Genomic DNA, 27,095 nt, shown 5'->3' with positions numbered 1-27,095 from the left:
ATAATAAAAATGTAAAATAGAAAATTCATAGGGTTTGGAAATGTTTGAGAGCAGTGATCAAACCTGAGATCTGTGAGTCTCTCATTAAGCTCAGAGAACTCCTGCATGGCCAGCTTCCTCTGGCTGTGAGCTTCCTTCAGCTCTTTGGACTGAGACTTCAGCTTCTCATTGGCCTCCACCACATCCTGGTCACAAGGGAAAATACAGATTTTACTTTGGTAATAGAACACCGCCTCAATCTCAGCTTAGTTTTGAATGACTTTTATTTTATTGCACTTTGTTTTAACTATGGTTGTTTTTTTAAAGTGCTTAACAAATAAAGTTGGATTGGATTGGATTTTGGCATCAGGACCAAAGCTGCAGGTTTGGATATCGATATGATTGAGTTTATGATTACAACACTGAGACAGATGAAAGTTTTCAGTAAAAGAAGTCTCTCTGGTCCTTAAAGGCAGTGGTCCCCAACCTTGTTTGCGCCACGGATCGGTTTAATGTTAGACAATATTTCCACGGGCCACCACTTCTTCTGTCTCCTCACTGGTTCTTGTACCCTGCCTAAAGAAACTTTCCAAACATGTTTGTTTTTTGTCCATTTTTCTAGCTAGGGAGTTTGGCGTCAAGAATGAGTCATTTTTCAAATAAAAACATTGTTCAAAATCAGAAAATGAATCAAACTGAAAAAATGTAAGTTGAATGTTTTTTATGTACGGTACCAATTGACTCACAGACCAATATCAGTCCACGACCCAAGGGTTGGGGACCACTGCTTAAAGGTACAGTCTGAAGGATTTTCCAAAAGAATAAAATGTCAACTTTGACAGGAATAATCCTTCTCAGTCATCTCCTCTGAGCCTCTATACATTTGTGTCACTGGCTGCCTCAACCCCCTCCTCTGCCTTGATGTTCATGTTTTGGTTGTATCAGGATGTTTCTGGGCGGAGAGTAAGCAAATTACAGTGCGCCCAGTGTACAAGTGACTATCCCGAGTCTTTCTCAAGTAGGAAGAAAAACAACCAAAGTGAAACATTAAGCAAAACAGATAAAGCATTTTCCCAGGGGTGAAGCTTGAAGCTGGCTCGACTTTTACTCGCTTTCAGGAACTTGGAAAGCAGCATGGAACGCAGAGCGGTGTGAATTAGCTTCCTGCTAACCAGGTATGTGTCAAATACCCGTGATTAGCTTGTGCTAACATGCCAAGTCAGGTTGCACGGCTCTCGAGTCTCTCCCACGTAGAAAAGTGATGCTACAGGTGGTTGCTGGGCTAGTGAGTGTGTCCACGCAGTCACAGTCGGAGGCTGTGGGTGTGAGCTGCTGCTGGCACTGATCCAAGGAGGAGGGACCCAGTTTGAATGTTGAGTTTACTAACAAGTAACTAAAACTCCTGCAGACCCTACCTTTGGAATGATATTAACTCATTCAGCTTTAAAGAAATACACAGTCCATCATAGTAAAAGTTAAAATCATACAGAAGTCTTTTAAAGTATTGCGTTCCTCATCAATGAATGTAATATGATTGGTGGAATGAGACATATTCATGACATTCTAAAACAGAAGTCAGCCTCTAAATAAATATAAATAAAGGTAAAATGACTCTAAACAAGATCCCACATGGATGCTCTGATTGATCTGACTCTACCTTGTGGAGGTCATCCCTCTCCTGTGTCAGGCTCTTCATCTGTTTCTCCAGAGTCTTGACGTGTTTGGATGAGTCCTCCAGGTCCCTGCGTGCCAGTGATTCATCCTCCAGCTGCTTCTGTAGTTGGCCTGAGTCTGACACACACAATAAATAAGTTTAAACTCTTACTGCCATAAAATACTGGTTTAGTTAAAGACTTGAAATAAGTGGTGTCTTGATAAAAACCTTCATGCCAATAAAGCTTATTTTGAATTTGAATTGAAATACAGCAGCTGGATTCTTTGTGCATGAAAAAACCAAATCCTTACCAGCAATTTGCTTCTTGAGGATGTCGATTTCACTCTTCAGACTCCTGATCTCCACCTCTCTGTTGGTGCTGGGTAGGCCCTCGCCTGATGGGTGCTGCAGGGCCTGCACTGTTTGAGTGGACTCTGCAGCAGATCAGATCAGAAACATCAGGTCAATGAACTGCTCTGTTTCCAAACAGAACTCTCATGTGAGGGACAGACTCTCATCAGCTGAACCTTGTAATTTACGGCTCAGCTCCAGTTTCTCTTGCTCCAGGCGGCGGATCCTCCTCTCGTAAGCCTCGGTGGCCAGGCTGTCTTCCAGGCCGCGCTGCACTTCCAGGTCTACCTGGTCCTGACCTGTCATTCCCGGCTTCACTACCAACTGTCGCAGGCAACCCCTGTCAGACAGAGTGCTGTGGGGAAGGACAAGGGTAAACATCAAAAAATAAAGGCACAGCAACGCTCTGTTGTTTTTAAATTCTATTGTGTTGATTTTCTTAAATGTGTTTTAACTACTGCACAGTGACCTTGAGGGTTGAGAGGGGCCATTAAATAAAATATATTTATTGAAGAGGGCATGACAACAGTACCTGTCAAACCAGTGTCAGACAAAGTATGGGCAAAAATTAGTAGAATGGAAGAAGAAAAAGTCTCATAACAAAGTAACTTTAATGAAAGATACAACAGAGTAAAGAACAAGTCTTTTAGTTTCTCCTGTTTGAAAGGAAATGGAGTTAGACAGGGGAAAACAAAGAAAACCAGATGGTTGGGATTGAGATGAGATTTGAGACAACGGGACATTAAGTCGTGGAGAAGGAAGTAGGGCTGCACCGATAACAATTTTCTGGCCGAGCACTGATCACTGATCTTTAAAAAGCCTGACCTGCCGATACCGATCCGGGCAAATGCTGATTTTTTTTATTTTATTTTTATTTTTTTTCATAACTGACAGCATATACCTTCAATGTTCCAATCTTATGTTATTGAAAATCTTTGAACAATACTTGTGAAACAATAAAATCTTTATGTTTTAACTTTAACAACCAATATAGTGTGACAGCAAAAAGCAACAATGGCTGGCTGTCAGACCTTCCCGGAGATACATAAGACCAGTTTCATACGTAAAGATGGGCCGATCACATATCACATATCACCGATCACCGATCACTGATCACAGATTCCCCAAAATTAAGGAAATTGGCACGGATTGATTTGCCAGCCGATCAATCTGTGCATGTCTAGAAGGAAGAATTAAAGAGTGACACTGACACAGAGGAAGAGAGAGGGGGACACTGAGGGAGATAAAGTGGTGGAAAGAAGAAGTGGACTGGTCATTGTCACTGAGCCCTGAAGAGATAAGAAGGAAAGAGCAGTTGCTTTCTCACAGGCAGACTTCAGTGTGAAGTATTAAACATGACTTTATTAGGCAGGGAGCGTATTTAATGACCTGTGTTTATTAGATGGAGTGATAACAATGCTGAGCACGGAGGGGGTGAAGAGGAGGGGGAGTCAAGTTAATTTTATTTCCATATAGCCCCAGATCACAGCAGAAGTGATTTAGAGTTACCTCTCTCATAAATCAGGTCTATACCTTGTTTTTCTAATCTAACAGACTAAATGGCCTTATGTTATTTATCTAATTCACATGACATGTGTCATTTGTACATCGTTGCTTCACATTTCTCCTCGTGCTGTTTTGCGCATGCCGGTGTTCCGCCCCAATGCGTTCACAGACACACAAACGTGTGCATTTACACAGGGACACTCATTATGTATAGCGGGCAGAAAGCTGGCTAAACCACCACAAGAAACATTTCCAAGCGCCTTTACTGTGAGGGTACAACACTCGCTCTCCTGCGCTTCCCCCTGACAACATCACCACTTCCCCAAGGCTGGAAACTTAAGAGAAACACAATATTGAAGTACTTACCATTTACTTGTGTATGTGAAGCCCACAAAAGGCAGGTGGTGTCCAGAGAATGCAGTGTGAGAGGGAGGGGGCATGGTCTCCTAAACATGGTGACAACAAAGGGACATCATTAAGGAGGTTTTAAACACACAGTCAATGGAAAGCCAGGTTTGAATTCCACAGGTTCAGAAAGCAGATACAGGCTGGTGCTACACAGTGTGACCTCAGGCTGAACAGCCAGGTGGAATCATGGGATTCTGATTCTTTCTTGAGGAATCAACACAGCCTACACGTGGCCCTGATGACAGGCCAGTGTTTGTGGTGTGTGGATCCCTGAACAAGCTGCTCACCGAGTTCTTCAGGCAGTCGTCATCCACGTCAAAGTTGGACGTATCCGTGGGACTGCTGACCTCTGGGATATAGGGGGCTTCACAGGTGAGGACGTTTTCCCAATCAATGCCTGAAAACAACAGTTAATTAATAAGGTTTGTCTGCACCTAACTACAAAATATTTAAGGTCTAGTCTGACTTTCCCATAGGTGGCTTTTTATGTTATAGCTCAGTTGTTTCAACAACTGATCCCTAGAACATGATTTTGATCCATAATCTTGTGTTTTGCTGACTGTGCTCTGTAGGGATGGGTACCAAATTAGGTACTTCAATAGGTACCGACCAAATTTACTTAAAAGTACCAGGTACTGATTCACGTAAAATCAAAAGGTACCATGTTTAGGTACCTAAACACATCCTTGCGACTGTGAGGGAGTAGAAGAGTAGGTGATTTTCCATGCTGGACATAAACACAGCATTGCTAGGTTATATATTGAAGAATAAACTTGTTTAAATGAAAAATATTGAGATATTACTTTTATAATTAAACAAATGTATATTGTTTACCACATAAACACAAAAAAGTATCGAAAATTGGTATCGTTGAGTATCGATACCGATTGCCAGGTACCGAGCATTGGTCAAATATTGTTTTAAATGTGAAAGGTAACCATCTCTAGTGCTCTATCTATTTTTGTGCTTCCTGTCTGCAACTTTATGTTTTGCTGCTGCCTGTCTTGGTCAGGTCTCCCTTGAAAAAGAGGTTTTAGAACTCAATGGGACCAACCGGGTTAAATAAAAAAATAATAATAATTTATTTAACAAACAGAAGACACAAAAAAATACAAAATGCATTCAAAGAGTAAAACAGAGAGAAAATGAAGGATTAGAAAAACCCCCAAGTATCACCTCTAAAATCACAACACGTCTGTAAATCTGTGTAGTATCTAGAAAATCGTTTGGTATAAAAGAGACATATGTTTCTGTACCAGTGAAAAAAGGGTGGTGCTTGAAGTCCTCGATGCCATTCTGACCCAGCCTGTGCTCACGACTGCAGATGAGCCGGCGGATCAGATCCTTCGCATCCTCTGACACATCCGTTATCTGCTGTGGAAACTGAAATCGCTCCTGAGTAGAGGACGAAAAAAGTGTGAATTGGAGCCAAAAACTTCCTGGATGTAAAGATCAAACAAGATTGATCATATTAAGAGCACTTCTACAACATTTCAGGCTGTTTATTGTTACATCTCTGTTTACAAGGACAAAGGAAGAGGACTAGAATCAGCCTCAATATTTTTAAGCTCACCTTGTGGTTCATGATCTTCCCATAGGTCTCCACCAGGGACTCTGCATAAAATGGAGTCTCGCCGTACAGCATTTCATACATGCAGACTCCCAGGGACCACCAGTCACACTCAGGCCCATACTTGCCTTTTCCATCCTCCATAGCCTGAAGGATTTCTGGGGAGATGTAGTCTGGAGTCCCCACCGCTACAGAGGACTGGACCTAGCAGAGAGCACAGGGTAAATCAAGAACTGATCCATGAAAAAATAAAAATAAAAAACATCCCAGACAGAAGGTCAGACATTGAGGCTTGGCCCACTCTCCTGAAAACAGTGATCATAATGATGAACTAGAGTCTGAACTTTTGGACAAGGTGCGAGAAGAATACCAGAGCCCCAGCAAACAAGCAAAGAAAAGGCAGAATGAACCTTCAGGCCTCCATCACTGGTTGAATTCACTGGTCTACCTGAGTTTTAGCTCTAACTCTGTGTGTTAAGAAAGTCCACCAGATCCTGCCGAGCTTAAGTCCCAGCACGTGACTGTCAGGGTGAAGTTCCTCCAGTTCCACAGTGGAAAACGTGAGAAGCCATTGTTGTGATTCAGATAAAATGGCCCAGAACAAAAAACATTTTCTTGTGACTAAAAAGAAAAATTACGTAATAAAATCAGAATCAGAAACCTGTAGGAATCTGCTGACTACCTGCTTAACAGAAGATCTGCTTCTGGACCTAGTGTGTGTGTGTGTGTGTGTGTGTGTGTGTGTGTGTGTGTGTGTGTGTGTGTGTGTGTGTGTGTGTGTAAGGATCAAACAACACACTCCTTGTGATCAGAACCCCAATCTGGACAAATTCTTCTTGGAAAGTGTTCTAGGAAGTGTTAAATAAGCCCTTAGTTTATTTTTCAAAGGGTCATGTGACCAAATCACTGTGTTAACATTGGAGGAGCACCTCTTTGATAACCCATCTGACAGTTTCCTTTTTTCTAACTGTTTCCTTCATCTGCATGAAGAATTGTCTGGACCATTCAATGCAGGAACAGCCAAGCCGCTTGACTGGGGGAAGTGTCAGAAGCCTAGTGGTTAAAAAACTTACCGTCCCGTCCTCCATGAGTTTGAGACAGGAGCCAAAGTCTGCCAGGCGGATGTGGCCGTTAACATCTAACAGAATGTTGTCCGGCTTTATGTCCCTGAGACAAGAAGACAAAAAAAATATGGGGGGAATTTAGTGAGCAGTTTTTTAAAGAACACAGAGGAACATGAAAAGACAAGACATTCCTCATAAGTCTTCATCAGATTAAATTACAGAACCTGGGGACATTTAATGCTCCTCGTCTAAACTTGCTTTTACAGCTAGCAGGAAAAAAATACAGATCTATTTGTGAGTTGATTAAGTGTAATTGTGGGTGTGTGATTGAGCTGTACAGTAAAAATATATGTGAGCATGTGTGTTTGACAGCATGTGTATGAGCATGTAGTGGAAGTGTGTGTCTTAGGATACTGCTTTTAAAATCCCCAAACATGCACTTTGTTTGAGGAGTTATGCAACACACAAACACACACCCACTTAGAAAAAAAGAGACCAGGTGTCCTCAGCAGACACACACTCCCCAGTTCACTTCTCCAACAATGTTTGTGTTTTTGGACTTACAGGGACCGGGGAGGGCTGTTTAACGACGCATTCTTTCACAGATGTGTAAACAGCAGCCACCAAAGAATTCCTCATGAGTTCAAACTGCATCTGTTCAGCATTAAATTTGCTGATGCTGTGTTTATAATAGTGATACAGACAGAGGCAGGATTCCTGTAAATATGATCCATGCTTTTAGAGGTTTTCTGACGGGCGACCACACCAGCTGGACGGTCTCAATTTTCACGTCTCTAACTTTGGAGCTGCTGCTTGCGTTACTTTCAGCATGTGTGGCAGCAGATTGTGTTGATGAAAAGTCTGTCTGAGCTCTTCAGATTTCATATCCTTTCCATTCTAGACAGAGAAATCATCAAAGCATTCATACCTGTTGTAGGTAAGATAACCCTCTAGGATTGGTATCAGTATGCATCCCATAAGTTAAGACACTGATTCTGATTCTGATTCTGATTAATACAAAACTTAGCCTGGCTGGCTCAGCACCAGAGCTATAGAGTTAGTAAGAGTTACGACACTCCCATGAGACGCTGTTGTACGCATTCTTTCTGTCTACTTTCGGGTTGTTGAGCCTCGAATAGTTCCAAACAGAGCTATAGACATAGTAAGTTACTAGTTACTATCTCTGTTGCTCTGGCTGGTGAATTTCCACGAAGTAGCCAGGCTAAAAACAGTAGAGGTGACCAGTATTGTATCTACATCCAATGTAGTGGCCAGATATTCACAGACCACACACCTCCATAGTGATGAACGTATTTACTGACCTGTCTACGCTTACAGATCAGTTTAGGCAGCTGCAGATTTATTTTACATATTTCAACTGGTGTAAAGTGTCTTTGAGTTCCTGAAAAGCGCTATACAAATAAAATTTATTATTATTATTATTATTATTATTATTATATATGTAGATCTGACTACATACACACAGTTTATTTTACACACTAACCAATTTTTTTTTTTAAATAGACACCGTTTATTTTACACACACAGATTTCATTTTCACATTTAAGCATGTAGTTACACACAGACAGATTTCCTTTACAAATTTGTGGATCTGGTAACGCGCACAGATCGAAATACCCATTTGTAAATAGTTTTGCCACAATACTGGCCCCATACACGTGCTTCTCTACAATTAACCCGGACTAAGTTGATTTTGGACTGCCTTTTTTAGGCATGTAATGTATTTTTTTTTGTGTGTTTAGTTTACACGTGACTTTGACTTTTAGTGTTTTGGCCATCTACAGCTTCCACAGTGTAGATGGAGAAACTCTGTGCAGAGAAGCAGCAACAAGAAACAAGAAGCAGCTCCTGAATATTTGCAGTTTAAATATTTTTTTCTGGTTTTTAAGAGCCAGGAAAACTTCTTCCAATCAGGCAGTGCTGTGGGTGGGTCAACACTGGAGACAGAGTTCTGACTGCAGACACAGACAAAGAAGCGCAGCTGCATCAGCGACAAAATAACTGTTTAAAAATGGCTTCTAATCAGCCATCGGGTAAAAAAAAAAAAGACACATGCCAATATGGCTCAAAATGCTGTTTATCAGTCAGTCTCTACCTATGAGTAATTTTACATGCTGAGATGTTTTAGTTCACAAAGGGGAAAAGAAGGAAACCTTCTCATCTGAAGGGGAATGAGGTGCAGGAGATCTCCAGGTCTGGACCACAGGTGGTCACTGATAGGTGGTCTGTGTAGACCTCCCGCTGTCTTACAATGCTAATGGGAAGCTCTGGATGGGATTCTGGTCCAGTGAGCCACTTTCAGCTTGGACTATTTTGCTTCTGTTTCATGTTTGAATGTCAGTTTCAGAACCAGGATCCCGACCTTAATATATCAATCAGCCTTTATTTTTATGGCACCAAATACTGACAAACCTTATCTCAAGACACTTTCCAAAAACATTAACAGGTCTGGACCCGTTAATGTTAATAAAATTTCATAACATTTTATAATTTTACATATTATATTATATTGTATTATATTTATATTATTTTATTTATATTATATCTATAAGGAGTCTGATCTCATCTTAACCCACCATGAGTAACAGGACTTTGAAGCATTTAGCAAGTTACAATGGCAAGGGAAAACCTGATGCTGAATCAAGCATAGCATTAGTTCAGGCAGGCAAGGACATCCAGCTCTAACAGCAGAGCTGTCATCATCAGTGCAGATCAGCTGATGGCTTGGCTGACTCCCTTTGGAAAATTGCATTCAGAGCAGTCTATTTAAACAGCTCTAGCCTAGTCTTCTTCCTGCTTCCTCTGCTGGCATTTTGCAACCCACCTCCACCCCAGCTCCTTCTGTCAATGTATTCATGTTCATTGCTCTGCTCTGTCTGGGTTTTTAGTGTTACTGCAGCGCTCCCTGCTTATGCCGTTCACAATGGCTCGTAATGGGCAGGAAGGTGTGCTCTCCCTGCCTCAGGCTTTCCACGCAAAGAGCATGGAAGAGCAGGGAGTCCCAGAACAGAATCATACCGTTAATTGAAACTGTGCCAGTTAATAAAGATTATTTTGACAAAGTGGTCCTGACTGAAATGTTGTTAATTGGACGTTACACAGGTCATTTACTGAATGACTGAAAAAAGTGCTGAGTGGAGTGAAACAAAGATGTCATTTCATCCCAGCAGAGTGGCTAAATATAGCCTCTGCCCTTGTCTGACCATTCCCCTGATTTCTCCTGAGAGCAGCCTCTGTCTGGCCCCTATCTGAGGCCCTCTCTGAGCCACTACACGGCTCAGTGCACACAGCGTTAAGGGCACATAGAGATGTTTAGAGTGGTGTCAAAGCATATATACACACGTCACCTAGGAACACTAAAACACCACCAGGTGAGGGCTAACACTTGACTGGAGTCAGCTTAAACACACACGCACAAAGGCTGGTGTAACACAGAGCTGGTTCTACATCTGGACAGAAGAGTTAGCACGTCTCTGCTCAAAATGATCTGCACAGTTTGGAATAATAGCACCCAACTCCAGACTCTGTTCTTGTAGCTTACGGAGATGATTTAATTTAACTTTAAAACAGGAACGGTGGATGGAATAAAACAATAATCTATTTAAGCCACCCCCTGAAATAACACAGCTCCCCACACTTGTTCACTCAGTTTCTCCAACTTTGGTGGCACCATTACATCATAGCAGGCTTTGTTTTCAGAGGCAGTGTCAGACACAGAAAGCAGGAGAGGGTTCTGTGTCTGTGTCTCAAGCTTTCTGACAAATAGATAACAGGGCTTCAGGAAGAAACACAGACTGCATATTAAAATGACCACAGTAACAGTAAAGCCAAAGACTGAGAGCGCTCCCTGCTGACTGGCTCCAGTGTCGGTCATGAACCCTGGTTTTGGTCAAACTGGACAATTAAACTCGAGGCAAACTCGTTTTTTTCTCAAACAGCAAAGTTAGTGTGGACGAGTCAAATGTTTGATTTTAAAAAGACCACTGAGCAACTGCTCCGGTGCTAAATGCATAGAGAAAATGTAACAACCACTGAAGGCCAAGCCATGGCTCCTGCATGAAAAGTTGCTGTTCATCGAGAATCCGTCTGAGTCTGGCTTCAGAAAGACCAGAAACCAGGTACACACTATAGCCGTGTTCCAACCAAGCAGACCGGTTTCGGTTCGTGTCTGTACGGCGCGCATTTTGTGGCATTTCCACAGACTTATCCCGGGACAGATCCCCAAATAACCGTGAAGAGCCATCCCACAGGATAAATGAGTTGTCTGTAGCTGTATATGCTGGCCTGTAACAGCTCCAGAATCTGTGCTGTAGTAGAATGAACCCAGTTAGGCTGAAGTCATGAGACGAGTCTTTAGCCTCCTTGCAGGGTGCCGACCTGTTTGTCAGGTCAGCCATGCTGATATGGACAAAACTTGTACATCCAGAAAGATAATTGTAAAAGAAAAATTCACCCCTGTTCAATGTGAGCTCATAGAAAAATTAGGTACCAGGCTGTAAATGTGTTTATTAATGCTGTAAAAATCTGCTTTTTGTCTTAGTGTGTATAGGAGCTTTTTGCTCTTTTGCATGGACTTGGTTTCTCCTTGGTTAGACGCCTGCTTTCACCTGTAGACAGAGGGGCTTCCGTGCACGCCTTGGCAGCACTAGCGCAATATGTGAGCACTCACTGAGGTGGGCTTTTGGCTTCACATCCCACAGTGGGCAGAAAGAAAGGCATGTTGTCCTCTCTTTATACAGTTATGGGGGATGAACACTTCTCATGGAGTTTCCCCAGTCTCTCCTGCACACAAACACAGGACACTATGCCATTTGCAAGTGTTGGAATACACAGTGAACTGGCTTTGCAGAGGCCTTTGATGTGTCTGTCTTCATCTACAGAGCTCATCAAAGCCAGATCCAGAGCCCTGTCAGTTTGTAGTGGTGTTATAAACCCTGTGTCATGAGGCTGCTGAATGGGGTGGGCTAGCTATATCTCTGCTTCAGACACACGACTAAATCACCCACCTATAAAAAACAGAGATAAAAGTGAAACACACACATATGCCACTTATGTAGACGTATAAAAATCAGGCTCCAAATCATAAACGTGTGTATAAAGTGACACTTAAAGAGTCACTGCTTGCATCATGGATCACTAAAAGCCTTTTAAGGATCTTGACACAGATGAGTTCCAGATTGAAGAACAATTTTAAAGTGGATACTGTATATATATATTTACGGCATTCTAGATGGAAACCACACCATACATGAACACACATATTCAGCAATGCTGAGTGAAATGAACTTGGCAGGCACAAACATACAGACACTGAATGGTCAATCCATCAAAGACTGATTCAAACTCAGAGACAGAGTGAGAATATTTCTGAAGCACATGTAGTATGGTTGATATAAGACACTCTGATTTTTGTGCTGCTCTGATTTTACCAACTCTAAACTTACTAACAAAGACTCAAGTGAAAGGACATGACCCTGATGAAAGGACAGGTTGCTGGAAAAAAAAAATACTTTTGGCTTGCCCTGGTATAATGTCATAAACAGAACTCCTGGAACATTTTTAACCTTAGGAGAGCTGTTATTCCTGTTCCACTGAACTTTACCTTATGGAGATTAAGACCACTGGCAGAGCTGCCCAAATGATGATGGGCACGTGGTGGAAGAAAAATGTCTACAAACGTAGAAACTCTACTGATACAGGTGGCAGCAGTGAGCCAAGCCCCTGAGCTACACATGGACAAATGACAGTGAAAAAAAAATCATTAGACTGACAATCATTTTTTGTCAGTGGTGGTAGTAGGGGGTCGGGGGCTCAATTACCTCCTAAGTCCCTACTTGTAATACATTTTTGGGGCTTACCATTGTCGTCTATTTCATTTAGCCAAGCCCATCTCCACAAATTTTTTGCTGATTTGGCAATTACTGACACGTCGGTGCCCTCCTCTAACAGCTGGGCGTCCACGTTTGCAAAACCGGAAAGCGCATTGACGCAGACTAATGATGCAAACCGAAGTGGCTTAGCGTAGGTTTAGGCTCTGTAAAATAGGGCCTTACAGTTTATTTAATCTCAGCCTCTCTTCAATACTGCTGCCGATTATTGCTTAACTGCTCCAATCTGCTGGTCCAGGGGTCGGCAAACTTTTGTATGGAAAGAGCCATTTCGCCCTCTATTTCACCGTGGAGAAGTCATGTGGAGCCGCAGGTGCAGCGGTGATGCGAGTAAACTTCTGGGGGGCGGGGGTGGGGGGAGTGAGCAAACATCAGAGAAGGGGTATTTACGCGCCTGCCGATCGTCACAGTGGGCTTCACGCGCCGCTACGCTGCAAAGAACTGGCACCCGCAGGCTCATACCGTAAGCACGGATGATAAAAAATGATGACAACGTGGCGCTCCCTTCACTACATCACTGGCATGGAGCGACGCCGAGCGAAGAGCCTCATCCGGCTACGGAACCGCAGGGGGCTGCAGGAAGCTGCAACAAGTAGCCGCATGCAGCTCCGGAGTTAAGACAGTAAATGAGGCCACTCTTTGCTCTCCATTAAAGTCCGATAATATCACAAACAGTGACAGAAGTACCGGGAGTCACATACACACCAAGCCAAAAAAAGCAGTTTTCAAAGCAGAAATTAACCTATTTACAGCCTGGTTCAAAAAGACGTCTCTTGTCTGAGTCGCATATTTCACTGCACCCACTATGGGGTTTTATTTGTGCCATCAGAAACTGAATATTGAATTAAAATATTGAATTTGAAAAGCATAATGTGTACTGAAAATTAATGTTTTGAAAATGAATTTATTTTTTTAATTGAATTAATTTTTTTAATTGGATTTGAATTTGTATTTTGCCTATGAAAATTCAACTCTTCTTATACTTTAATTCAACTTTTTTTTTAAACTTAAAATTCAAAAACACGGAATTCAATTTCAATTCACAAAAAGTAGATTTAGTTTTAAAATTCAATTTCAATTCTAGGTGGCACGACCGTTACGTCATCTTGTACCCGTAGGGAGACTAATCGAGCACAGATTCACATACACAGTTATCAAGCTCCTGTAATAATCAGTTCATAAAAAACTTCTGACAAATGATTGTAACACTAAATCCGCCGCAATCATAGTATTGTTCAACTTATATTTGTAGAAATGCTACCACAGTGCTATCTACATCCCTCGTGGTATTTGTAAACTACACGCAGGGCGTGCTAACAACAGCTAACACAACAGCCATGGTATGTCGGCACAGTGAGTGGACGTGAAGAGGGTGTCCGTGAATGTGCTCGATTAGTCTCCCCGATGGACACAAGATGACATAATGGTCGTGCCACTCTGAAGTGAAATTGAATTTTAAAACTGAATCTGCCTTTTGTGAATTGAAATTGAAATCTGACTCCCCCCCCCCCTCCCGGAAGTCGAGTTAAATTTATTTTTCCATACAGCACCACATCACAGCAGAAGTACTTTTTGAGTCCTCTCTCTTATTAATCAGGCATAAACCTTGTATTTTAATCTAACAGACTAACGACCTTATGTCATTTTTTAATTTTCATGACGTGTCATTTGTCCATCGCTGGGTTCACATTTCATCTCACACAGCGAAGCTCACCACGGCTGTAAACCCAGGGGAAACACTGGTGCCCGCACAGGTGCTTCAATTGCTGTGAGGCCTTAATCTGCTCCAGAGACTTCTGGTCTGCCAAAGAGAGGACAGCATGAGTTGACCCTTGCTTGTCCATGTGTATGGAATGCGTGTATGCGGCAGACAAACAGGTCAGCGGGGGGACGTGAAGAAGGTGATGGTGCAGCTACTGACAAACCAACGCGGCCCACTCCCTTCTCTTCCTCAAAAAACTGAAATCTTATCAAGTGTTTTGTCTTATTTATACAGAAAAACATCTTGTTTCAAGTTATTTGAAGACAAAAATGAGCTCTAAATTGCTTAAAACAAGTAAAAAAAAATCAAATGTGATGAGAGAAAAGTTACTTGTATAAAGAAATTTGTCTAATTTCAAGAAACTTGACAAGCAAATTTTTCTCAGCTTATCGGCAGGTTTTTAAATTTGTTCCGAGCAACTCAGACCTTATTTTTGTCTTTAAATAACTTCAAATCAGACATTTTTCTGGACTGTTCAGGTAAATGTGACTCATAAAGTATAATAAGACAATTTTTACTCAAAACAAGACCACACCATTTGTAAGCTGACAGTGTTTTTGCAGTGTATCACCTTCATTAGTAGACTGTCACTACGTAACCCTCCTCCTTTCTCAAGGAGCTGGTACTGCAGGAGGGTGCTCTTCTTGATCCTTAAATATAGATAAATGTATATTTGTTTATCTTTAATCATACATTTATATGTATACAAATACAGACCTCCTGTGTAAAGGAATGTGCAACATCTTGGATGTTAAAGTTACCCCTACAACAGTCTCTCGCTCTTCTTGTCTCATCAGCGTGTCAATCACTGATGGAAAGAAGCTGTATGAACCCCCTCCCCCACTGATACCTTAAAGCACCAAAGCTGACTCACATTAACCCTTCACATACGGACAAACCTAGAGAGTGGGTGGTGCTAAGCCGCTGCTATGCTACACTTGCTCGCATTGTTAATTGGGCTACTGTGTCACAGGGCTCCTGGTCTTAAGGAACAACGCAGAGACCAGAATGGAGGGAGGTAATCTCTCCTAAGACCACAGCATCCATCTGTGAGAGCCATCTGGACACCAATACACACACACACACACACACACACACACACACACACACACACACACACACACACACACACACACACACACACACACACACAGAGTGGCCTGCAGCAACTCCTCAGACTGGACAGACAGCGCACGGCTCTAGTCAAGTGTTTGTTGACTAATCATCCAGAGAGCGACTGGCTGGTTGACTTCCAGCATCACTTATTCACACTTACACACATACACCTTCTTCTTACATGGGTTCATTGTTTTATTTTGATTTTGATCAAATCTTCAATCCACAAAGCTTTAAATGTTAACAGTAAGACAAAGCTTCTTAATGGATGTCAGCAGAGTCTGTGTGTTTTTGTGTTTGTGGGAAAGAAAAAGAGTTTGTTCACTTTCACATCACCGGGCTGTGAAGAGACACGTGGCCCTAATCAATAACAACAAACAAAGGCTGCACTCAATTGGAAAAACACACGAGCACACAGGCACACTCATGCAGAGTGATGCAGTAAAGAGATCTCAGGTCATACAGAGGGTTTCTGTCTACCAGCTACATAACATCCCACTTCAAGACACTGAGTGTTTTTTTAATCTTTCCTCTCAATGATCACATCTTACTTTCACATACACGCACACACATGCACACACACACACACACACACACACACACACACACACACACACACACACACACACACACACACACACACACACACACACACACACACACACACACAGCTGCCCCTCTAAACCAACCCCCACCTCCACTCCCAGTCCCCCTGCATCGCCCCAACCTCTGACACTTAACCCTGCACACATCCACTGTGGCAGACAGATGTGGTGCTAGGCAGCACAAAGCCATGCTGAGATGGCCCATTGAAACATTATTCAGGACCCTCTGGGAGACCGAGCAGATCACTGACCACTGAATAAATGAACACACACACACACACACACACTAAGACTCAGACTTCCTTTGCGTCTGACTCCAGCACACGCTGCCTCTCAGGGGACTCAGCTGAGGGGGACAGAAGGATGACCTCAAGGTTCTGGGCTCGTCATTTCTTTCACATGAGCTCTTTTCAACTTCATCAGTGTCAACAGGATGGCTGATATTAATGTTTAAGGAGCCAGTATTGTGGCAAGGTCAATGACCTCCCCACACAGCAAAATGCTAACATTAGGGAAGCTTTAACGCCTTGGTTTCTCTGAAGGCTAAAAATGCTAATGGTCTGATAATTTTTAATTCAGTTTTATAATTTTCTGATTTTCTGATTTTCTATGCCATGAGAAGATTCCGACTCATCATTGTCTGTTTTTCTCACTCTGCTTCTACAAAACAGACTGTTTTTCACACATGAATCTAGTTTACCCTATTTAGGGGTACAGTAGGAATACCAGCCAAAAAAAAAACAAAAAACTGAAAAAAATCTAGATGAGGCATGAGAATAACACTGTGGAACCCTGTCTGAGATCATTCTGGAGTTAACATCTAAAAAACAGGAAGCATCCTGGTGGAAAGCTAAAATGGATGAAATAAACTGTAAATACTCTAAATCCTCCACCAACTCAAGTATGCAAACATGTTCTGTCTCTATTCAGACTTATTTTTGTCACTGAATCACTTACTGTTTGTTATTAAGTTGTTAAGCTACCAAAAGTTTCCCACAAGTTATCATACAGGAAGCTAAGAAGCATTTTAAATGCTTACATTAGTCAGGCAGGGTTTCCGCTGAATGCAAATGATGACAAATGATCGTGGCACACCGCCACGCTTAAATTAAAGCTGCCATGCCTTCAGAACTATAATTTATTTTTGCCCCAGATGTTTCAAATGTGACTTTACAGGGCTCTTGTACATACGACCAAAATTTCATGACTAAAAGTCAGACTCATGGTAGGATCATATCGTGGTCAGAACTATTAAGAGACAGTGCGGGTTTTTGCAGTTTACAATTCTCAGCTCTCAGCATCACAAACAGCAGACTCACACATAAGACACAGTCACTAGAGAAAATCAATTCTGTACTTACTTTGATCATAAACCAGTGTTTACTAATACATTTTATCATCTTTAGTTGAGTTCAGTTTAGTTTAGTTTATTTTGGTCACTTTTAACATAAAAACTCAAATACACAATGGAGTGAAAATGAACAAATGTTGAAATAATGCTATTTCTGAATTAACACCAAACAGTAAAAAGCAAAAAAACAAAAACAAAAAAAACAACAACATAACTAATAAAACAGGACCAAAAAGGTTTAGGCTGAATCCTTTGCTTATTTGGCCTACCCTTTTCAAACTCATCTTCTGCTCAGCTTACTAATGACTTATGTAGAACGATAAGGTAAACATAACTTAGTTATGTGAGTATGAGTATCTAGTTAACCTAGATACTCATTCATCATAAACAGACCCTGTGTCTATCCAAAATCTCATACTCATCATCAAGCTCTGCTCGAGCCTGATAGCGAGCTGATCATTTGAATCAGGTGTGCTGGAGTGAGGTAACATCTAAAACATGCAGAGCAGGGGGTCCCCAGGACCAGGATTGAGAAACACTGGGCTATGCTAATGCTAGTTGAGCTAACAGCTATCTCAAATGCCAAAGCTCATTGGGCTAACAGTTACCAGGGCCCTAGCATTACCCGGTGAACCAGGTAAATATAATAACAAGCGAGTTAGACCTTGTACAGTGAATACATGACCAGAAGCACCACTCAGACATTTAATTTGTGGATGTATTTTGACTGCCGCAGTGCTCAGCGTAGCTCTCTCGGTAGCTTCAGTCAGCTGCACCGACCCCCATTAATAAACTCTACACCGCTGATCATGTTATTAGCTGTGTTTAATATACTACTGAAAAGGCTTTGAAAATTTGCTGGCAAATAGTGGCGGTGTTTGGCGGAAACGCGCTGGAAGCCGGTCACAATTAGACCTAGAAGAAGAAGAGGTCAACATCATGTCATCATTCCCGGTAAGTACGGCGCTCGGCAGTATGCGATTTGGGACAGCACTACACCCTCAAAATTTGCGCACTAAGCCAGTGAGTATGTAGTATGCTTAGTACACTCAATTTGAAAATTTTGAGTACACAGTATGCGATTTGGGACACACTAATAGTGTTAAATAAACCACATAGAAGAAATTAGAGACAAAGAGGAGAGGTAAAGAAACCACTGCAATCAGCACAGCCACAACCTGATCAATGAAAGGAGGGTTTCTTCTGTTTTTTGGATGATAATGTAATTACAGTGTCAATGTGTTATAAAGACAAGTTTCTTATCCAAGCAGCTGATTTTTATTGAGAAAACACACGGGCCTGCCAGCAGGACACACCTCCCTTTCTCCACGACACACTCTGCAGTGTGGTGTCAGTGAGAAACACAGGCCATAGGAGGAGTGAGGGGTTGGTCCATGAGGGGCTTGATGGCACCAAATCCCCGCCCACACACCTACCATACCGCCATCATTACTATCTCAAAGCATCAGGGACCTAAAGAGAAGCAGTCCAGTCCCCTCCTTCGTGTCCCTTCTTCCTCCTCCATCCACTTCTGTCTCCGCTGCCAACCCCCACCATTGGCCCCCAGATAACACCATGTAATTAGTGGCTTCCCGCTCACTTCTCCTTCTCCATTTATATCTACATCTCCCTCTGACTCCGGCTGCTCTCTTTCCCTCTGACTTCCCAGTGGATTTCCCATGAACAGCAGACACACCCAGATCATCATTACCCCACCAAGCAGCCCACGAGGATCCTACCCACTCCTTGTTTCCTATTCATCTCTCATCCTTCCTTTAGCAAGCATCAAAGTAATTATGTTAACATGCCAATGTAACCACTTCCTGTCTAGAAGGGCTTAACTTCCTGTTCAGAGGGGCATCCCCTATTGGCTCAAGGGTTAATTTAGGATCCATATCACTGAAGAAACCCGTTTCGTGAAACATGGGAACTGTTTTCTTCAGTCTGCCTTTTATCTGCTTTAAGTATGTTCATTTTGAAATTCAAGAAGACAAACTGTAACTTTAAAAATGGCCAGGGGGATTTTTGTATCAGAATGAAATGGAAACTTGGTGGTGGGGGAGAGGTTAACCCCTTTATGATAAGATAACTTGATACTTCTGAGGTATTTCTTTAGATATACGTGTATTTTAACTACCAAAGAGCCTTTTTCTGTCTTTTCACTGTTTTATGGATGTTCTGTAGTTATTAATCAGTCAGTGGGGTCTGTTTGTTCTGTGAGTATTTTTTCTTAATCTCTTCTGTACACCTCTTTTGTTTGAGTCTTTGTCGTTCATTTGTCCCTGTATTTTATGCAAGTTTTCTATGTACCAGCAGCCCACTAAAGGAAAAATAAAGTCATTCAAATTAAATTCTTAATATCAAGTCCTCTAAACCAACTAAAGAAAGATCGTTTTGTCAGCGTACGCAGTGTGACTAAAGTGTAAGGTTGTGAAAACGTCTTGACACAGAGAACAGAGATGAAAAGGCCTCGTGCTCTGTGTGGTTCTGTTCGAGCTTCTATTACTCAGACTGAAGAATGTGCACAGCATTAACATGATCAAATGTGGTATTGGTGGTTTTACTGCAGTTCAGGATCCAAGCTCATCTTGAGACAGTTCAATCATTTCTTAATGCACCAGAATCCTCCCTCTCACACAAACAAACTAAACCCTTCAAATTCAAGAGTGAAATCAAAACTGAACACATCAAAATGTTCTCTGTGATATGTCATCTCACATACACACACACACACACACACCAACACACACCAACACACACTCAATGTTTATTTATTTTTTCAGCTCTTCACAGCTGGTGAATTGCCCACAAAGCAGGAAAAATGTGAGTGTGCTGCACATTTGTAATGAGGAGCTCTTGCTCGGGGTGTTCCTCTCAGTAATAACTAACACCTTCTGCCTGCTCCTCACCTGTGGACGTAGTGAAGCTGGTGAACGGAGTCAATGGCCAGCACCATCTCAGCCAGGTAGAACTTGGCCATCTCCTCTGGCAAACGGTCCTCAAACTTACTGAGCAGAGTCAGCAGATCCCCACCCACATAGTAGTCCATGACCAGGTACTGAAGAGGTAAAGAGGCAGAGAGAGAAAAGAGGGCGGAGGAATCAGCTCACAAAAACTTTCAGTTAAAAAAAAGATGATTCATGAAGAAAACAATAAAATCAACGTCATGCCCACTCAGTCACCCCCCCCTTACACTCATCTCCTTTCTCCCTGTATCATTCCCTCTGAGGGGCGCCAAGGCAGGGAGTGCTCAAACGCCTTTTGACTTTTGAGGGTTTTCCTAAAAATAGATGTCTGGTAGAGCAGCAGTGTATATTTTTGAAGCTTGGGGAATGTCCAGGGTAAAGCATTTCTTGTGAGAATGTGGGAAATGGAATGACAAGCAGTCCTGGCATTTGAACTCCGGGTCACACGGAGAGGACAGACTGTCAGGGTGGAGAGAGAACTGTTGCCTCCAGCAGCCAATGAAAGTGAAGGAGAGTAATGCCAGCAACCAACCAGCGAGCCCCAAAGTCGTTCTCTGGGTTTTTTACATAAATGATATCTGGTGGTGTTAACTGCTGTTGCCCAGTTTCCTACAACTCTAAGTTGTGTTGTGCTTTGTGGTGGGAGTAAATGTACTGTTCAGCGTCTGGAAGGTCACCAGCCGTCATACAGAGCCTGTGCTGTTAGCTACAAATGAACTGACCGGCCAAACAGGGAGAATGGCAGGTGGATCCACACAGCAGAGGGCTGTGGCTGTTTCTGAGGAAAGTACCAAAGTTTGAATGTACTGAAGGGTACTGAGCTGGGGTGGGGCAAGACTCCCAAAGGGATCAGATAAGAAAAGGTTAAAAGTTACCATGAAATGGTTTGTATTAAAAAAAAAAGAGAGAGAAATTTCTGGAAATACACAGAAAGCCATCATGGTAAAATCAACACACAACACAAACACACAGGTATATGAAGACATAGAGAAAAGAGGCTGTTACCAGGTTGTTGTCATCCTGGAATGCGTAGTGCAGGGTGGTGATCCACTGGCAGTCCCCATTTACCAACACGTCCCGCTCTTCCCGGAAACACGCCGTCTATGGAAAGAGGGTCAAACCTAAGTCAAGTGTTCTGCCACAGAAACACATTTCTGTTCAGATTCCTGGCTTAGGGAACGAGGAAGAGATCTCTGGCATTATTATTGTACACCTTATTTTATCTCACTATCTTAAACTTTAGCCGCGTTTCCACCAAGCAGACCGGTTCGGTTTGTCTCGGTACGGCGCGCATTTTGTGGCGTTTCCACTGACTTATCCCGGGACTGATCCCCAAATAACTGAGACGAGCCGTCCCACTTTTTGGGGAGATTTTGTATGGGTGCCAGATTGTTGTGGAGCTACAACACTGCAGACTGTTGATTGGTCAAAAGAATCATCACTTACCCCGCAACAGCAGCTGTATTTCTCCTGGCGGTACACAGATTTCTCTGAAACAAAGCTTGATTGCACTTTGTATCAAAAAGCTACATGCCAATCACAAAGAGGAAGAAATGCTGCATGTCTTCCATATATGCTCTTTGTTACCGTGATGCGTTTTTCTCCTTCATTGGATTTATTAGCAGGGTAAACTGTGTAGCGCTGCTGCGGCGTCACACTATTGTTTAACAGCTGCAGGTATTGGCATCCGGCTGACACGCCGCCTACCACGAGAGTAGGGCTGAACAATTTTTTAAATTAATATAATAGAATTTTTGGAGACCAATATTGCGATTGCAATTTAGCTTGTTTTTTTTTTTGTTTTTTTTTTTTTTGGGGGGGGGGGGGGGGGGGGGGGGGGTTAATCTTCTGCATTGTTCACTTAACACAAGTTTTAAGTCATTTTACAGTATGACTAACACGACAAAAGATACTGTCAACATTTTTGCAAGTCTTTTTTGCATTTCTTAATTGAAAAAGAAAAAGGAACACTGTGAAATTTTACTGACCTCCAGTTGTCAGTAAGAGTAACAAACCATACAGATTAAAGTAAACAAAGGGTATGGCTCTGCGATCTACTGGGTGGGTCTTTGTAGCTCACAGGGTTTTTTTGCCAGAAAAAAAAAGCATTTTGACTTTAGCTGGTTTTAAGGGAGAGCAAGTACAAGATACTATTTTCCCTCCAGGTCTTTGTACACAGAACTTTTTTTTCTAAGTGCAGCCTTTGCGATTCGAAAATTGCATTCTATTACATTGCGATGTCGGTTTTAAATTGATTGATTGTTCAGCCCTACACGAGAGGGCACAGTTTTGCTGTGGAAAAGCAAACAGGACCAGGCTTAACTGTACCAAACCGTGCCAAACCGTACTGAACCAAACCGGACTGCTTGGTGTTTTGTTATATACAAATAGCGATGGATACCTTTCACACTTATTCATTAATATGGTACCAATACCCGGTAGCTGACAATCAGTATTAGCACTCAATGGTACTGACTTTCAGTGCTTTTGTGTGTTAATGTGGTAATAAATATTAACTTGTTTCATAATAAAATCTAAAAGTTTTTTCAATTTAACATATTTATTCTTCAGTATATAACCTTGCAATGCTGTGTTCATGTCCAGCAAGGAAAATCCCCTACTCCTCCACTAGGGGTGGAAGAAAAAAATCCCAAATTGATATATCGAGGTTTTCTGATTGACAATATGAAAATCATGATTCTTTGTCGTTAAAAACATTTTTTCAAATTCAAGTTCTTTATTTCAGTCTTTTTTTTATAAACTGGACTGAAAAAAAAAGTTACCACTTTTCTCCAGCAGAGAGTGAAATCTTACTCTTTGACTCGCATGTTGTGCATTTTATGGGAAAATATGGCTCCTGGTGATAACTGTAGGCATTATCATCCACATTTAACTTTTTCACATGGTCTGGTGTTAAAAAAAGCAAATTAAAAATTGCAGTAATCGTAAATATCAAAAAAATGCAATTTAAATTGAATAGGCACCCAAAAATCATGATAGAATCGAATCTTGAGAATACCATATTGTCACAGCCCTATCTTCCACTCCCTTACAGTCACAAGGATGCATTTAGACACCTAAAGATGATACTGTTCGATAATATGTTAATCAGTACTCAGTACTACTGACAAAATTCTGTCGGTACATTTTCTGATCCACTATGGAACTAAACCTCGAACTTGCCTGCATCCCCGATTGCAATAATGTGCTCTGCCTTACCAATCACCAGTAATGTAAGTTTTAAAAACCCTGTCGTTAAGAACTCTCTCAATATTTGGTTTCAATGTCGTCGGAATTTTGGCTTTAAGCAGCCTCTTACTTGTTCCCCTATCATATCAAATCCACTTTTTCTGCCAGCTTTGAATGATTCTGGTTGCAAAACGTGGTATAAGAAGGGAATTGTATTTTTCTCTGATTTGTTTGTTAAAGGGTCATTTTTATCATTTGAAACGTTATCCAAAGACCTGACATTCCCAAATCTCATTTCTTTAGGTATTTACAGGCCCGTAGCTTTGTGGTAAAACACTTCAGAACTTGTCCAACCCTACCTCCCTCTTTTCCTCTTGAGGATTGTTTGCACCCTCGACCTCTTTCCAGAGGTCAAATCTCTCAAATAAATAACTTATTACACCATATAAGACCTGAATCTCTGGATAAGCTAAAAGATGCATGGGAACTAGACTTGAACTTACAGATCTCAGATGATGTGTGGGACCTTAGTATGTAGTGAAGTAATTTGGTCGGTACCTATAAAAGTACCTAGATCGGTACCCATCCCTGTATAGATATCATTTTCACACAGGTCAAAATCAAATACAGCCCTCTACTCCTGCATTTATGATGACGTTTTAGCTGTAGCGACATGCTGAGTGTGAACAGTCAAGAGAACATGTGCCGTGCTGCATTGTTTCCTATGTCCAGACTTTTGCTCACGCAGCAGTGACCAGCTTTGGCCTGTGATGTATATGAGGCATGAAGACTGAAGGCCCAGGAGACCGACAGGAATGTCAGACTGTCAGGAGCTAGAGCTCAGGCAGAGACATGTTCTGTGCCAACACTTATCAACACAGGCCTAGAGTGAATGTAAACAGGTTATAATGTGATTGTGTTACACAGTGGAAATGTTTTAAAATGTGTCTTATTTTTTTTCCAAAGACTCCCCTCTACTATTACAATCACCATGTTACAGCATACAGTCGCCCATAAAGTGGCACTCACCTCCGCTCTCTTCAGCATCTCCCACTTGTTCAGAATCTTCATGGCGAACACCTTGTCTGTGTTTTTCACTTTTACAACTGCAACCTGTAAGTACAGAAGAAGAAAAACAAGAGGATGGTTACAAGTTGTTGGAAAGAGAAAGAGACTGAAACTTAGTGAAACAAGTTAAGGGCACAAAACAATAGCAGGAAAATGACAAAACTGGTGTTATATCTTATTCCTGCAGCAACGCGAGGACAATATACATTATACAATTTCACAACTCTACATCTGTTTGCCAGCTTGAAAGAAAAAGAAGCTCCTGAAGAAGATGGAAAACAAAGTTTGATAAGGGACGTAACAAAAAATGATACAAGCTAAAAAGACAGGAAGAAAAGGATGACTAAGATCAGTGAAACCCTTAGAGCAGGAACTGCAGGGCCTGAGGGCTTGAGGAGCTCACAGTCAGCTGATCTGCAAGCCAAAATAAGTTCAAGAGGGAGTAGAGCACACTGAAAACAAAGGGAGGCTGATGAAATACACAAAAAAGCAATGAAGTGTAGAAAGGGATAGAACGTAAAAAAGACAGGAAACAGACAGATCACAGACAGGAAGTAGTTACAGATACTACATCTCTGACCTAAAAGGACAACAGATAATGGACACATGGGTCCAAACCACCACAGCTGGTTCCTCCTCGTAGGCTCTGCTCTAAAGCTGAAAAAAAATCCCTTTGACTGATGTGTTGCAAGATTTTTAAACGTATAACCTGAAGGGGCTGGGAGGGTTGGTGATAGACACACTGATGTCTCTATTTCTAAAACACCAGACATGAAAATAGGTAGGTTTGTCTGTAACCATACAAAAACAAAACTTCCAAGCTATTCAAACATCTGCAAACTGTTCCCAACACTTCAATGGATGAAACAGACACTAATACACTGGAAAAAGATTAGGAAGCCATTCTGACCATTCCCTTCAGTACAACATCTCAACCATCATTCAAGAAAACTTCAAATGATTTCATCTGGATTCAGGTTCAATCAGAAAATCAGTTCCTGCTGGAACCACTCTTCTTCAAGTTCTTAGTAGGCCTGGGGGATACATTGATTATATCAATTAATTCAATTTTTTTCTTTGTAGACGATTTTAAAAAAGAAAGAGTTTCTCTCCCCCGCTGTTGTGCACTTTTCCCACTGCAACAACCCCTGACTCAGCGTGTGTGCAGTGTGATTGAACAGTTCAGTAACGGAACAACAGAAACTAGAGTGTCATAAAAATGTTCTTGTGCGTCTTTGACACCCAGCACCTTGACAGACACGTTTCTTATGGTCAGTATCAACAGCCAAAAGATTTTAACATAAACTAGACCTCTTGTCAGCAAACGTCTAAACCCCTTTCCTTGTTTTCTGTTTTCTATCTGTCACTTTTCAGGAGTTTTATAAGATCTTTGACCAAAACATTTACGAAGCCAGGACTCTTTTAGTTTCACCTGCACATTATTAATGATTTAAAGGTGGAAGGTCAGATTGAGAAAGTTGCAGCACTTAAGTGGATTTTCAAACGATACAACCGAAGCAACCCCACCCCCTCCCACCAGGCTTACCCCGAAACCACGCCTCCTGAAACACATGAACGCGCAGAGGCAGACGACAGCTGGACAATGAGGACAGGTAGCGGTGGAGAGCTCACTTGCTACATCGTTTACGGTATATTTTCATCAAAGAAAAGAATGTCTCGTTCTCATGTAATAAAATTCACTTAACCACATTAGGAGTAGATGGAAATGAGGATTTTTAGTGTACCGAGTGGTTATACTAGCATGTACGTTTGTGTTTATCTGATCGGTAGATGAGAAATGACAGATTTATTATTGCCTGGCTAACAATTCCTGCTGGCCAGAGAGCTGGAAACAACAGTCAGCAGTAAAAAGTAACGATTGATTTGACTATTAGTGTAGGTTTAGCATTGCATCACATTATGTGAAGCTACTAAATGACTCTGGAGCATATAAACATATTTTAGTACACCATTGTTTACAGTTGGAATTTTGCTTTGGGTTTACAACGTTTTGATTTTTTTCCCCATGTTAGAGCTCTTTTGATGACAGTGCAGTTGGTTCTGTGGGTGAATATTATCCAGCACCGAGCACCTCATCAGGTCAGAGAAGACAAGGCCGCAGTCGAGGGCATGGCAGGGGTAGACGAGTGATAGGGAGAGCAGTGACTGCGGACGGAGGCATTCATTTTGGAACGAAATGTATGATTGGGCTAACTTATCACTGCCCAGCTGCTGATACAGACCCATAGTACAGACCACTGACATTTCTCATCACAGTGTCAGTGCACTATGTGTATGACTCGCTACCAGTGTATAGATGACTTTTTGACTGTTATTTACAAAAATGCTTAAAAAATATGACTTACCCTACCTTTAATTGATGTGTAAAGCCTGCTGCTCTTCAAAGAAAATACTCTGATCATTTTTAGATTTAGACAGTGGAGAAACATACATCAGTTTTTCTCAGAACACCCCCACTCTACTGAAGAAAATCCTCTCTTTTTGGTGATATAGCTGGATCACGATTTGTGAAAATAGATTACGGGGCAGGATGACGATGGGCGATGGACCAGAGCTGCACGCTGCTTGGACAGACA

At 41.8% G+C, this 27,095-nt stretch overlaps 1 protein-coding gene across 7 annotated transcripts in view; it reads right to left on the bottom strand.

Annotated features, from left to right (window-relative positions):
* The window catches only part of cdc42bpab (CDC42 binding protein kinase alpha (DMPK-like) b), a 108,101-nt gene that overhangs the window by 32,621 nt on the left and 48,385 nt on the right, over positions 1–27,095 (bottom strand). For all 7 annotated transcript variants that reach the window (XM_074684844.1, XM_074684845.1, XM_074684847.1 and 4 more), the window contains exons 3-14: positions 24,460–24,543; positions 21,247–21,342; positions 20,185–20,333; positions 6,542–6,635; positions 5,472–5,672; positions 5,155–5,293; positions 4,186–4,295; positions 3,857–3,936; positions 2,161–2,339; positions 1,945–2,067; positions 1,637–1,770; positions 64–185 (exon numbers count right to left, since the gene is read on the bottom strand). In XM_074684844.1, the coding sequence (XP_074540945.1) occupies positions 64–185; positions 1,637–1,770; positions 1,945–2,067; positions 2,161–2,339; positions 3,857–3,936; positions 4,186–4,295; positions 5,155–5,293; positions 5,472–5,672; positions 6,542–6,635; positions 20,185–20,333; positions 21,247–21,342; positions 24,460–24,543 (1,511 nt within the window). The remainder of the gene's footprint in view (positions 1–63; positions 186–1,636; positions 1,771–1,944; positions 2,068–2,160; positions 2,340–3,856; positions 3,937–4,185; positions 4,296–5,154; positions 5,294–5,471; positions 5,673–6,541; positions 6,636–20,184; positions 20,334–21,246; positions 21,343–24,459; positions 24,544–27,095) is intronic.

This window comes from Halichoeres trimaculatus, unplaced genomic scaffold, assembly GCF_033239565.1.
Source record: "Halichoeres trimaculatus isolate MK-OKI-2021-1 unplaced genomic scaffold, fHalTri1.1 fHalTri1_scaffold_13, whole genome shotgun sequence".
NCBI classification, from domain to species: Eukaryota; Metazoa; Chordata; class Actinopteri; order Labriformes; family Labridae; genus Halichoeres; species Halichoeres trimaculatus.
The sequence above is the reverse complement of the archived record's forward strand: the minus strand, read 5'-3'. Positions and strand labels throughout refer to the sequence as shown.